The sequence below is a fragment of the Anomalospiza imberbis genome, chromosome 19 (genome assembly GCF_031753505.1).
Source record: "Anomalospiza imberbis isolate Cuckoo-Finch-1a 21T00152 chromosome 19, ASM3175350v1, whole genome shotgun sequence".
NCBI classification, from domain to species: domain Eukaryota; kingdom Metazoa; phylum Chordata; class Aves; order Passeriformes; family Viduidae; genus Anomalospiza; species Anomalospiza imberbis.
In genome coordinates this window covers 7,837,448-7,849,663 of record NC_089699.1, presented here as the reverse complement: position 1 = coordinate 7,849,663, position 12,216 = coordinate 7,837,448, and the positions used below count along the sequence as shown (strand labels likewise).

The following is a 12,216-nucleotide window of genomic DNA, read 5'->3' as shown; positions in this document are numbered from 1 at the left end:
CATCACGGGACGGGGAGCGGCGCGAGCGGCCGCGCGGGGGCCGCCGGGAACGGGGAGGACCCGGGAGAGCCGGGATCGGGATCGGGGATCGGGGATCCGGGACCGGGGATCCGGGACAGGGACCGGGATGGGGAACAGGGACCGGGAACAGAGATCGGGGATCCAGCACAGGGATCGGGAACAAGGATCGGGAACAGGGATGGGGGATCCGGGACCGGGGACAGGGATCGGGAACAGGGATCGGGGATCCGGGACCGGGATCGGGGATCGGGAACAGGGACCGGGGATCCGGGACAGGGACCGGGGATCCGGAACAGGGACCGGGAACAGAGATCGGGGATCCAGCACAGGGATCGGGAACAGGGATCGAGATGTGGGACAGGGATGGAGGGAACGGGAACAGGGATCGGGGGATGTGGGACAGCGATTGGGACTAGGGAATCCGGGACAGGGGATCCGGACTGGGGGGTCCGGGACGGGGATCGGGGAGTCCCGGCGGCCTCCTCCTGCCCGTGTCCCGCTCATCCATCCCGGACTGAGCCCCCAGCTCCGTCACAGAGCTCTGCCCCAGGGCCACCCCCCAGAGCCGACCCAAAATCAGCCCCGCCTGCCCCAGAACCGACCCAAAATCAGCCCCGCCTGCCCCAGAACCGACCCAAAATCAGCCCCGCCTGCCCCAGAACCGACCCAAAATCAGCCCCATCTGCCCCAGAACCGACCCAAAATCAGCCCCATCTGCCCCAGAACCGACCCAAAATCAGTCCCGCCTGCCCCAGAACCGACCCAAAATCAGCCCCATCTGCCCCAGAACCGACCCAAAATCAGCCCCGTCTGCCCCAGAACCGACCCAAAATCAGCCCCCAGGCCAGCCCCCCACCCTGGCCCCACACCTGGCGATGCCGCTGCTGCTCTGGCAGTCTCAGAGCCTCTCCCTCCACGCCTTTGCCCCTTCCCGGGACGCTGCGAGCCTGCTGCGCTGGGCAGCCCCTGGGGAGAGGGACTTTAAATTCCCCCGGGCTAAGCACTAAAAACAAAACCTCCCACCTCCCGCCGCCTTAACCCCTTCGGGCTGTGCACCTGGGGAAGAGGAGACTGCCGTTTGCTCGCCTAATCCCGGAGCTATTTCACGGTGTAAGCACTTTCGACCAGGTCCTTTTCACGTGGGGTTGAATTCCTCATTCGGGACAAGCACCAAATTTATTTGAGCACCTAATGGTAATATTTACATAAACCCTTATAAGTACAAACTGCTCCAAGAGCTGCTCGTGCCCCCAGACCCGTCTTTGCCAGCCCTGGGCTCTGACTGCCTGGCTGCCCTTTGCTGTCACACTGCCAGAAGCAATTCGGCTCCTCTGCCCTTCCAAGGGCTCAGCTGTGACCTGTTATTCCTGATTTCAAACTCCTCCTTTCCTCTCATAGACAGCAAAGCTCAAAGGGAAAAAAAAATACCAAAAAAAACCCCATGTCTTCGAGTGGCAGCTTTCTGTGCACATCTTTTAAACTGCTCCAGGCTCCAAATGCATCTCCCAGGGATTCCTTCCATATCTGAACCAAACCGTGCTCCAGGATGATGCTGAACTAAGCAGGCACAGCAATTAAAGCCTATTTTACAAACAGCAGCTCCTCTCTCGCAGCTGTGGCAGTTCAGACAGGCTTGGCTTAGGCTGGCACAGCAGCACCCACCCTCAGATGCCCAGAAAGCACCCCAAAGGACCGATTCCAGTGTCAGGACAACCAGCAGGTTTGGCACAGGAACCTTTCTGCCACACCACCTTTCTGGCACAAAGCTTTGCTGCTCCTCTGGATTCCTCTGGAATTGAAATGGGAGGATAGAACCATCAGCCACTGCCTGGGTGTGTGAATTCCTCCTGTTCTGTGCAGGAGAACAGGGGCAGGAGGGTCACACAAAGCTGCGGAGCTTGAGGGGAGCCTTGCAGCGAGGCTGAGCTGCCTTTGGTGTCACAGGGACTGCTGCAGAGAATAAATCCACAGAGTTAGAGGCACTCACATCCCTCTGCAAGCCAGCCCTGCAGCCTGCAGGGCCTGCCAGCCCCACAGCGTGCCTTTTCCTGTTGATTTTGGCCAGAGGATCTTGCTTTTAGGGATCTGGATCATCCTCCTGCACACCTGCCCCAATAACCCATCTGGGTCTCAGGACAAGAATATATTTTGCTGCTATTTATTTTTATCCTGCTACTTTCGAGTTTTACTGCTATTTGGGAAGAAGCTGAGTGTTTTCCCTCGTGTGGGGTTTTTTTTGTTTTTGTTTTTGTTTTTTTTTTAATAACCTCACTCTGCACCGTAAGGGTGGACCCAGCCTCTCTGCAGGCTGACCAAAGACACCACCAGTACCATCATCCAAACACCCTGTGGTATCTGAGGACACAGGGCAGGTCCCACAGGGTCAAACCTCCCTGGGGCCAGGCTTTCCCACGAGTTTCCTAGCAATCCCTATGGTCGTGGCCGGGGATGTGGCACGGCAGTGGCTCCCTGGGGACATTGGGCGGTCTGGGATCAGGAGAGGAAGGCAGAGCTGTGTTCCGTGTCTCAGCAGCTCCTTGAGCCCTGTGGGGTGGCCGACTTTCCCCTGTGCTGCTCCTAATTGCCTGCTTTTCCCCGTGGGATGTCATCAGGAACACGGAGCATCCTCACCCCAAAGGGGTCTGGTCACCTCCAAACGGGAGCCGGTTTTGTGGGGCTCCTGGTGGGCAGCCGAGGGTGGAAAGGGCTCCGTGTGCTGTGGTGGCCGTGACACAGGGCTGTGAGTGTCCCCAGGCTCCCAGCACGGCGGGCTCAGCTCTGAACGCCCACTAAGAGAACGGAGAGGCTGTGCAGTGAGTTAGTTACAGGAGTCATTGATGCATTAAGTATTTCTCTCTCCACAGAAGCAAAACAAGGCAGGCTGGGGTGGGGTCAGACCAAGAGTCCTTGGAGAGCTGATTGCACCGGCCGGCCCCAAGGCTTCCATCTGTGCAGGACCAAAAAGGCAAATTTGCAGGAAGAAGACACGACACGAAAAAAGATTTGTTCTCGCTGCAATGTATCACGCTGCTCTCCCAGCCGTGGGGAGAAATTCAGTTTCTCCTGAAAACCTGGGCTCACCTCGGGTGTTTTGGTGCGAGGATTTAGCTGCCCCGCTGGACAATGTGGACACATTCGCAGGCAGAGGACCCCCATTCCTAAAAACCAGCCCTGCAGCCCCCGGGGTTGAACAGACCCTCTTTCAGTGACTACTGAAGGGGGAGGCGATAAGAAAACCCCTGCACACGCCGCCCTTTGGGGTGCCCAGCTCCCTTTGGGGTGCCCAGCTCCCTTTGGGTGCCCAGCTCCCTTTGGGGTGCCCAGCCCGACTGCCCCAGCCCCTCCGGAGGGGTAACAGCACTGACTGACATTTCACCCCCATCCCAGGGCAAACCCGGCCCGGCCCGAGCCCCTCAGCTCCCCGAGGGGAGCGGGGTCGGCATCCCCTCGCCGGGGCGCGATGCGCGGGGCCGGGCGGGAGCCGCGCCCCGGAGCCCCCCGGGCCCCCCCGCTCCGCCGGCGCACGGAGAGCGCGGAGCCGCCCCGCCGGAGCCGCCCCGAGCGCCCGCGGGCTCCTGCAGACCCGGAGGAGGTGAAGGGCGCCCGGCTCCCCCGCATCTCCCCCGCACCCCCGCCGGCTCCCCGTGCGCCCCGGCGGGACCCCCGCCCGCTCCCCATGCACCCCCTTTCCCGTGCAGCTCCCGTGCGCTCTCCGTGCTCCCCTTTCACCGTTCTCCCCCTTCCCGGGCATCCCTGGTGCGCTCCCCGCTGCACTCTCCTTGCACCCCCTTTTCCCGTGCATCCCTCCTGTGCTCCCCAGCGTGCTCTCCCTGCACCCCCTTTCCCGTGCAATCCCTGCTGACCTCTCCGTGCTCCCCCTTTTGCTTTGCATCCCTGCTGCACTCCCCACTGCACGTCTTTTCCTATCCACCCCTTTCCTGTGCATCCCTGGTGTGCTCCTCACTGACCTTTCCCTGCACCCCTTTCCCTTTCCCTCCTTTCTGTGCTCCCCCTGCACCCCCTTTCCCGTGCAATCCCTGGTGCACCCCCTCACCCTGTGTGCCCCCCCGGTGCCTTCTCCACGCACGCTGCCCCCTCTAGCCCCTGGCCGTGCACTCCCGGCCATGAACGGCTCGCTGGCGGGCTCCGGGGGGGGCTGGCAGCCCGAGTCCGTGATCATCCCACTCGTGTACCTCATCATCTTCCTCGTGGGCACCGTGGGCAACAGCCTGGTCCTGGCCGTGCTGCTGCGCAACGGGCAGGTGAAGAACACAACGAACCTCTTCATCCTCAACCTGGGGGTGGCCGACCTCTGCTTCATCCTCTTCTGCGTCCCCTTCCAAGCCACCATCTACACCCTGGAGGGATGGGTGTTCGGGCCCTTCATGTGCAAGGCCGTGCACTTCTTCATCTACCTCACCATGTACGCCAGCAGCTTCACTCTGGCCACCGTCTCCCTCGACAGGTAGGAAAGGAAACGGGGGGGGGCTGCCTGCATCCTGAGGCTCCCCTTTCTCTGGATCCCACCAGGGCAGGGAGGGGAAAATTCCCCTGGAGCTAAATCCTGGCTGCTGTGATCTCCCGGGGCTCCTGGGGAAATCGAGGAGCGTTTCCCAGTTGATGCATGTGAGGAAGTGCAAAGACCCAGTGCTGCAGAGGGCTGGATGTGGATCCCTGGCCCCAGTGCCCAGCTGGAGGAAGCTTTCAGACCCCAAAGCTGTAGGGCTGGGATTTATCCACAGGCCCTGGCAATGAAGTGGGGATGAAAAATGAGAAATAATCAAAGCTCAATCCCTGTGCAGCTCTGGCTCTTCCTGGGATGCATGAAGAGAGCCCCTACTCTCCCAAGAGCCCCTGGCAAAGCAGGCAGACCTTGAGGAGAAAAAACTGGGATGTTTGAGCTGAGACACTGATTTTCTCACCATCCCCTTCCATTAGCAAAAAGCCCCTTTCTGTCCTGGTGCTGTCCCTTGTCCCAGTGGTTATCCCAGCCTGTTCCAGGGTGGGTTTTGCTGGGAAGCCTGGTGCTCCTGCCTGTGCTTTACCTCAGTCCCTGCCTCTGCAAGGGCCGGTGAGTTATGACCCTGCAGCAAGCGAGAGGCTGGGAGCTCTTGGTGCTGCTCCACTCAGTGCCCAAACCCTGCGAGGGGGATGTGGAAAGTCCATGTGCCAGTCCCCTGGGAGGCCCTGGAGCCTGGCTGGATGTGTCCTGCCATCCCAGCACAGCCCTGCACTGGCTGCTGAGAGCACCCCCAGGAGCTAAAACACATCCAGGGGCTGCCTCTCCCCCTGTATCCCATGGAGCAGGGGGAACAGATGTGTTGAGCAAGGGAGGGCTCGCACAAGCCTCAGATCTGGGTGTAATTAAGGGACCAGCTAATTACAGAACTGAAAAAGGGTGATGTGCTCTCACGTGTGCCAGTACAAGGAATGCTGTGTCTGGGGATCCTGGGCACTTACTCCTCTTACTCCTGCCTTTGTATCCTCACTGCTCCAATCACTTGTGCCAGACACTGATGGTGAAGTGAGGGTCTGTTGGATTAGGGGAGGGACAGAATGGGACCATCCCCATTGTCCCCACAACCTCTGCCAAGAGCAGAGGGTGATGGGACAGGGTCAGGGAGAGAATCTTCCTCAATCCTTTGTGCTGCAGGGTCCCTAAGAAGCACCAGGGAATCAGATGTGTGACTAACTGCCCTGGAAAGCTCAAATCCATCATTTCTGCCCTCTGTCCAACCTGCTCCTGGTGATGCTCTCTCTGTGCCCTCCCCAGCACTGCAGCCATGTCCCTCTCCCTTTCCCGTGCAGGTATTTGGCCATACGATACCCCCTGCACTCCAGGGAGCTGAGGACACCCAGGAACGCCCTCCTGGCCATTTGTCTCATCTGGGGGCTCTCCTTCATCTTCTCGGGCCCTTACCTCAGCTACTACCAGGAGTTCCAGCTGGCCAACCTGACTGTCTGCCACCCCATCTGGGAGATCTCCCAGCGCAAGATCATGGACATCTGCACCTTCATCTTCAGCTACATCATCCCCGTGCTCATCCTGAGCCTCACGTACGTGCGGACTATTCGCTACCTGTGGCGGTCCGTGGACCCTCTCCAAGACATGTCGGAGTCCAAGAAGGCCAAGAGGAAGGTCACCAGGATGATCATCATTGTCGCCGTCCTGTTCTGCCTCTGCTGGCTGCCCCATCACTTGGTCATTCTCTGCGTGTGGTTCGGGTACTTCCCCCTCAACCACTCCACGTACGTGCTCCGCATCCTCTCGCACGTCATCTCCTACGCCAACTCCTGCGTGAACCCCATCGTCTACGCCCTGGTCTCCAAACACTTCCGCAAGGGCTTCAAGAAGATCTTCAGCTGCCTCCTGCACAAGAAGGCAGCGCACAAGGTGCACGTGGCCCAGGCCGCCAACACGGTCAGCACGCTGGAGGCAGAGCTCAGCGAGGTGACCCAGCTGAGCGAAGCCCTGCCCGGCCGCTCGGCCGCGCGCTGCAGGGTCCCCGCACAGCCCTGGGGGGAGGCAGGGCTGGAGGGGCAGCAGCAGGGAGCAGATGGCTCCTCTGTCACCTTCAATGTCAGCTAGCAGAGCTCCCTCCCACCCCGCGGCTTTGCGGTCTCCTGCAGCGTTGCAGGCCTGGGGCCGGGCTGCGTTTTGGGTTGAAATGTGTCCAGTTGAACCCTTTTCATTCAAATGCATCCAGATATCACGACCTGATACAAACTGCTGATACAAACTCAGCCAAGAACCAACCAAGGACAGGATTTGCTTCCACCAAGCACCTGCTGAGAGCAGAGAGATCAAACCCAAAAATCCACTGCCATGTGCAAACACCTGTTCCTCTGTCATGGATGGACTTACTCCCTGTTGCATCTACACCCAGAGCCTGTGAAAAGCTCTGGCCCCTCCAACCAGCACAGCACCTGGAGTTTGTGGGTGCACTTTTAGGGACATTTGGAAAATCTTGGTTTGTTTGTGTCCTGGTTTAGGAGCTGCATCCCGGGGCAGCACTGGGCACAAACCCAGCTCAGGTAGGAAAATCCAGGAGTGAAGCACAGAAGGTCACCAAGGACCAAGGGGAGGGAGGTTGTTTGCCAGGGAAGCACAGCCATGGACCCATGGCAGGGGAAGGATTTTAATGCATTTGGACAGCCTGGGGACAGCCCAGCATCTCCAGCAGGCAAGGTGCTCGTGCAGACAAGCAGGGCACTGACACTGCTTCCCTGAGGTGGGACAGCCAGGGCTGTGTGAGAGCTGGGGGTGCCCAGCAAGCCAGGGAAGCCTCAATAAAGCCCCTCCATCCCACCTGCCGTGTCCAGCTCCTTTGGGAAGCCCCACAGCTTCAGCGGAGGAGAGGCTGGGGTGTGGTGGGTCCTGCTGGATGCAGGGAAGCCGAGGGGGGATGAAGGATATGGGTGATGCCCGAGCACATCCCTGGAGGGGGGCACTGTGGCACAGGAATGTCACTGCACCCGCTGAGTGCAGCTGCCCACAGGAGGCTGCTGTGATTCACACTCCCACCTCTTAACCCTGCAAAGGCTCGGGGGGCCTGAGCCCTGTGACTGCCACCAGCCACGGGCTGGAAGTGAAATCCTTCCTTTTGCTTACCAGAAGAGCGTCACGGGACTAGGATCAAGTCACCCTTTTGAAAACCCTGTGGCAGAGCACAGCCAGAGGCGGTGGCCAAACTTCAGGGGAGCCGGGATGAGCTGTGCTGTGCATCCCTACAATTCCCAGCTGTGAACCCCAGCAGCCCCCATGAAAGTCAGGTCTCTATAAACTGCTATTGCAGAGGCTCTAAGTCTGCACAGATTTCACTGTTGTGAATCCCCACGGCAGAGCTCCCCAGGACTGGGCTGAGTATTTCTGTACAGGACCCTGGCTCTTCCTGGGGGTCTGGTCCTGACACACCTCTCCTCCACCCAGCCCCAGTGCTTGGCCTTTTTTTCTTGAGAAGCTTTTGACTGTAAAACATTTATTTTTCCCCTGCTGAGTGTTATTATAACCAGATCTTCCTCTCCCCACAGAGAGGGCCATAAATTGGCCACCTCCTCCTATCAGTAATGGTGATATTTAGTCTAGTCCTGTTCCCAGCATAAGTCACAGAGAGCAGCATATAAGCAGCTCCATTAATTACATCTGCATTTATCTCCCTGCTCAACCCTTCACAGCCAGGGAAAACATTGAAGCAGCTGCACAAACACAGCTAAAAGCCTTACTTTCCTTATGCCCTCATCTACCTCTGCTCTGAGAGCCACAGGATCTGCCTCCAATGGATCCCCCACACACTGAGGGGTTCAATCCACTCTCCTGGGCAGTTATCAGCTCACCTTGGGGGTGGAGATGTTGGCCCACCATCTCTGCACTGCCCAAGGGCACAGGTCCCTGTGCTGGCATGGCACGGGGTGCAATATCCCCATGCCCCCGTCAGAGACACTGATTCTGCTCCCCCATCCATCCCACCCCAGCCTTTCCAACAGTCTCCCAAGCCCATGGCTGGCTGACCCTGCCCTACCCTGCTAACAGCTCTAGAGCTGCCCAGCCAAGCTATGACCCCTTTGAAGACACGTACCAGGACACCCCTAACTCAGCTTCCAGCCCAAAGCATCACTGTGGCCCCTCTCCCAGGCCATGGGCACCACTGGCACCTGCTTATTTCTGGTCACTGGTCAGCAATGAGGTCCTAAAGGGTGACAGCAGGCTGGAGGCAGGCTCTGCACAGCTCCTAGCCTGGGGGGCTGCACCCCCAAATCCCCTCTGACATGCACATGGCTCACATGGCTGCTCTCACCCTCTCCAGGAGCAGAGAGGGGCTCGGTGATGGTCAGACAGCAAGGTCAGGGCTCTGTGTTGTGACACATCCAACACCCCTCCTCATTTTATGGATCTTCACCCATCAGCTGAGTCTCACTTGGCTGCAGGCTGTAAGAGTGAAGCCTGGGCCAGATCATTACACTGTTTACAACAAATTCAGAATTTGAAAAAAAAGCCCCCCCCCCAGCTTATCTGACATTGTCCCTGCTCTTCTGAGGAGGAAACCATCGCCCTCACACCCAGCCCATGTGTTGATGAGCCCTCCAAGAGCAAACACAAGGCTGTGCTGCCAACACAAAACCATATTTAAAGCTACTTCCCCCCTCAAATTACAGAGCATATCAGGTCCAGATGGAAAAGACAAGAGCGTCAGGATCTGCTGACACTCAACATGCTCCCAGCTGAGAGAAATGGGCTCCTGGTCCATTCCCTTGGGAGGTTTTATCTTAAATTAAGAGCACTGCAAGTCCCTATGTTCCAGTTAAAATTTAGTAAAAGCATATTTAACTGGAAGTGAAAAATGAATAGGCTAAACTGAGCTCCCATCAAGCCCAAGAGTGGGCAGGGAAATGAGGGACACTTGGCTGAAACCTCAGTTAGTGTAAGCTTTCCACACAGATTTATCATTAGGGTCAGAGAAGTTATTTTGGTTTGTGGATTTGTTTTCAAATACTTACTCTGCCAAATTTGCTCCCCAGTCTGAGGAGGCAGCAGATAGCACCCCCAGACCCTGGCACAGCCCCCAGCATGGGTGCTGGGCAGGTAAAAAATAAACAAGGGAGAAATGGGGCTCTGGCCCCAAAACCTTGGGTATTAGAGACACACTCCCTGTGTCAGGGCAGCACATGAGGTGAAGGAAGGGTGTCAGACCCCACAGGAGCCTTGGGGGAAGTAAAAGGGGACGCAGAGGGAGTTCAGCCCCATCTGTGGCCCCTTGCCATGGTCTCAGCATGACTCCAGGCTGCACTCTCAGCTCTCAGAGGGGCATGAAGGGCTCAGCTGTGAGAGGGTCAGGCTGTGCTGGCCACCATGGTCGCTCTTAATTAACGTGTTGCAAACACATTCCTTACCATAAAAAGCCAGGGAGCACACGGAGCCCTCCCCTGGCACTGCAGTGTTGGACACGAGCTCAGCCTGGAGGCTCCCCCGCTCCCACCCTGAGCAAGGGGTGGCTCAGGAAAAAACGTGCTGCTGCTCCCAAAGCAGGTCTGGCTCCCCACATCCATCCCCTGTGCAGAGAGAGGCACAGTGAGAGAACGCTTACAGCCAAGCTGAGTGGGAGGCTGGATTTAGGGAACAGGGACCAGGTGGCTCAGGTTTCCCTTTAACTCAGGGAAATGAGGGTCTTGATTCCCACCTGGGAGCAGCAGAAGTTACCTGTTCACCCAAGGAATCACCACCTCCAGCTCCTCCTCACTGCAGATATCACCAAGCCCAGCTCTCAGCAGCCTCCTACCCCCACATGCAGCCAGGGCATCCCTGGGATAGAAACAATGCAGTCAGCTCCTGGTGCTGGTAATGGAGTGACCCGAAGGGAGCGGGATATTTTACATCCCATCTCTGGCTGCATCTGCCCTCCAGCCCTGGTCTGGTACTGCTCTCCTGGGGCAACAGGCTGACAGCAAAGCCCAGAAAGGCCTCTTTTGGTGGGGGCTCTGCAGAGGCATTCCCAGAGCCTCTGGAGAACAGGATGTGGCCCTATCCCAAACCCTTGAACGATCTCATGCACTTTCTTTAGGCTCTGGTTGGCACAAAAGCATCAGCTCAGGGAGGATTTCAGCTCCTGTACACTAAAGCTCAGGTGCTCCAGTAAAGCTGCAGACAAATCTCCCCCTCCCCTCTCCTGGCTTTCCCTGAGACCGTTCTGGGTGAATTGCCTCGCCCTGGGATCAGCTGCAATAAAACATGTTTTACAGCTCAGCATGCATTCCACACACTCTCCTCAAGAAAGAAATTAATATCAGACTGCTGCAGTGTTAGAAACAGATCCAGAAAGATGGAATCCAGCTCCTTCTGGTGAATGTCAGGGTGTGTATCCAGCAGACTCAACACTGCATGAAACACAAGTCAGCAGAGCTTTGCTTATGTATAAAAACACTGCCCGGCGCCTGCCAGCCTCCAGAGGCTCTTGGATCTGACAGAGGTTAAAAACAGCAAGTAAAAGACCTCAGATTTTCACAGACATTTGAGACTTGACAGCAGGAGGAAGGCTTCTGCAGGGAGGGCTCTTGTGTTGGCACTGTGAGCCTGCATGGTCAGACACATAAAAACAGTCAGGTGCAGTGGTCAAGACTGGAACTCACACCATGGTCCAGCTCTGGGCTGGACGAGCCTGTCGAAACTGCTGTTTTCAGGCATTTGCTACACCAGGCTGAGGAAGAGAAGGTCAGGGGTTCAGAAAGGGCAGGAGCTACCTGAATAACATCTGTCTGAGGAGGCACAGCCCAGGCAGGCAGCTGGGTCTGCCACAGCACAACCTGTGCTCTCATCCAGGTTCTAACATCCAACAGCTCTTCCACTGCTGGGCTAATCAGACAGCAGCAAACACTGCTCAGGTGAATAATGCATTTGCTCCAAACTGCAAAGCAGCAGCTATTGTGAGTGCTCCCCGCTCTATGGAAACCCTGTGTTTCAATTGTTACAGGCAAACAATGGAGCAGGCAGCAGCAGAGAGGGAGAGGGGAGCAGAAAGTGCCTGGCCAGAGCCCACAGGTACAACACAGGTGTCCCAACGCTCTGGAAAGCCTTGGTGCAAAGTGTCAGAGTCCAGCTCCCCTATCAAAGCCTGCCAGGAATGCTCCAAGGCACGTGGGAGAGCAGCACCTGCTCTTCATGTGATACCCACGGGTTAAACAAAGGGAATGGGCTTGGCTGCTTACAGAGAAGAGATGCATCAGATTTAAGAAGACAGGAGACAAAGAAAAACTGGGATGGGAGGACAGTGCTGAGTGGAAATTACTATGGGAACACTTGCTCTGGCTCAGGTCAATAAGGAGCAGCACCCAGCCAGGCCACAATGGAGCTCCCTCTGCTTGCACTGCCCTGTCACAGCTCCAGGCCCTGCCATCACCCCACTGCCACTGCCTCACATGGAGCAGAGCACTGATATAGGTCTGGTTTTGGAGTAAAACATCCCTGTACATGACTGGACTGCAGCCCTGCCAGGCACCCCCAAACCCCAGAAGCAGCATCGAGCCCCGTCACTGAACTAAATAACAGCTGAGATTAACAATGTGAAAATAATTTGGGATGCTACAGAATTGAGATTCCCAAAACCCATCAGGGAAGCAGGTGGCACCATTTGGAGCTCACAGCCTCCAGCCCTTAAGAAAAGGGCTATACTCATACAGGGTTTTTTTTGGTCGTGTATTTTTCTT

General features: G+C 57.2%; 1 protein-coding gene across 1 annotated transcript; it reads left to right on the top strand.

Moving 5' to 3' along the window:
- Positions 1 to 4,091: 4,091 nt before the first annotated feature.
- On the top strand, positions 4,092 to 6,734 carry GALR2 (galanin receptor 2). The gene is made up of 2 exons (XM_068209437.1): positions 4,092 to 4,486; positions 5,830 to 6,734. The coding sequence occupies exons 1-2, from the start codon at positions 4,146 to 4,148 to the stop codon at positions 6,608 to 6,610; spliced, it is 1,122 nt and encodes a 373-aa protein (XP_068065538.1). The 5' UTR covers positions 4,092 to 4,145; the 3' UTR covers positions 6,611 to 6,734.
- The last annotated feature ends 5,482 nt before the right edge of the window (positions 6,735 to 12,216 follow it).

Excerpts from the sequence above, each read along its gene's own strand:
- GALR2 (XM_068209437.1), top strand. The coding sequence starts at position 4,146 with ATGAACGGCTCGCTGGCGGGCTCCGGGGGGGGCTGGCAGCCCGAGTCC. Across the intron at positions 4,487-5,829 it reads GCCACCGTCTCCCTCGACAG|GTATTTGGCCATACGATACC; the intron begins GTAGGAAAGGAA and ends TTTCCCGTGCAG.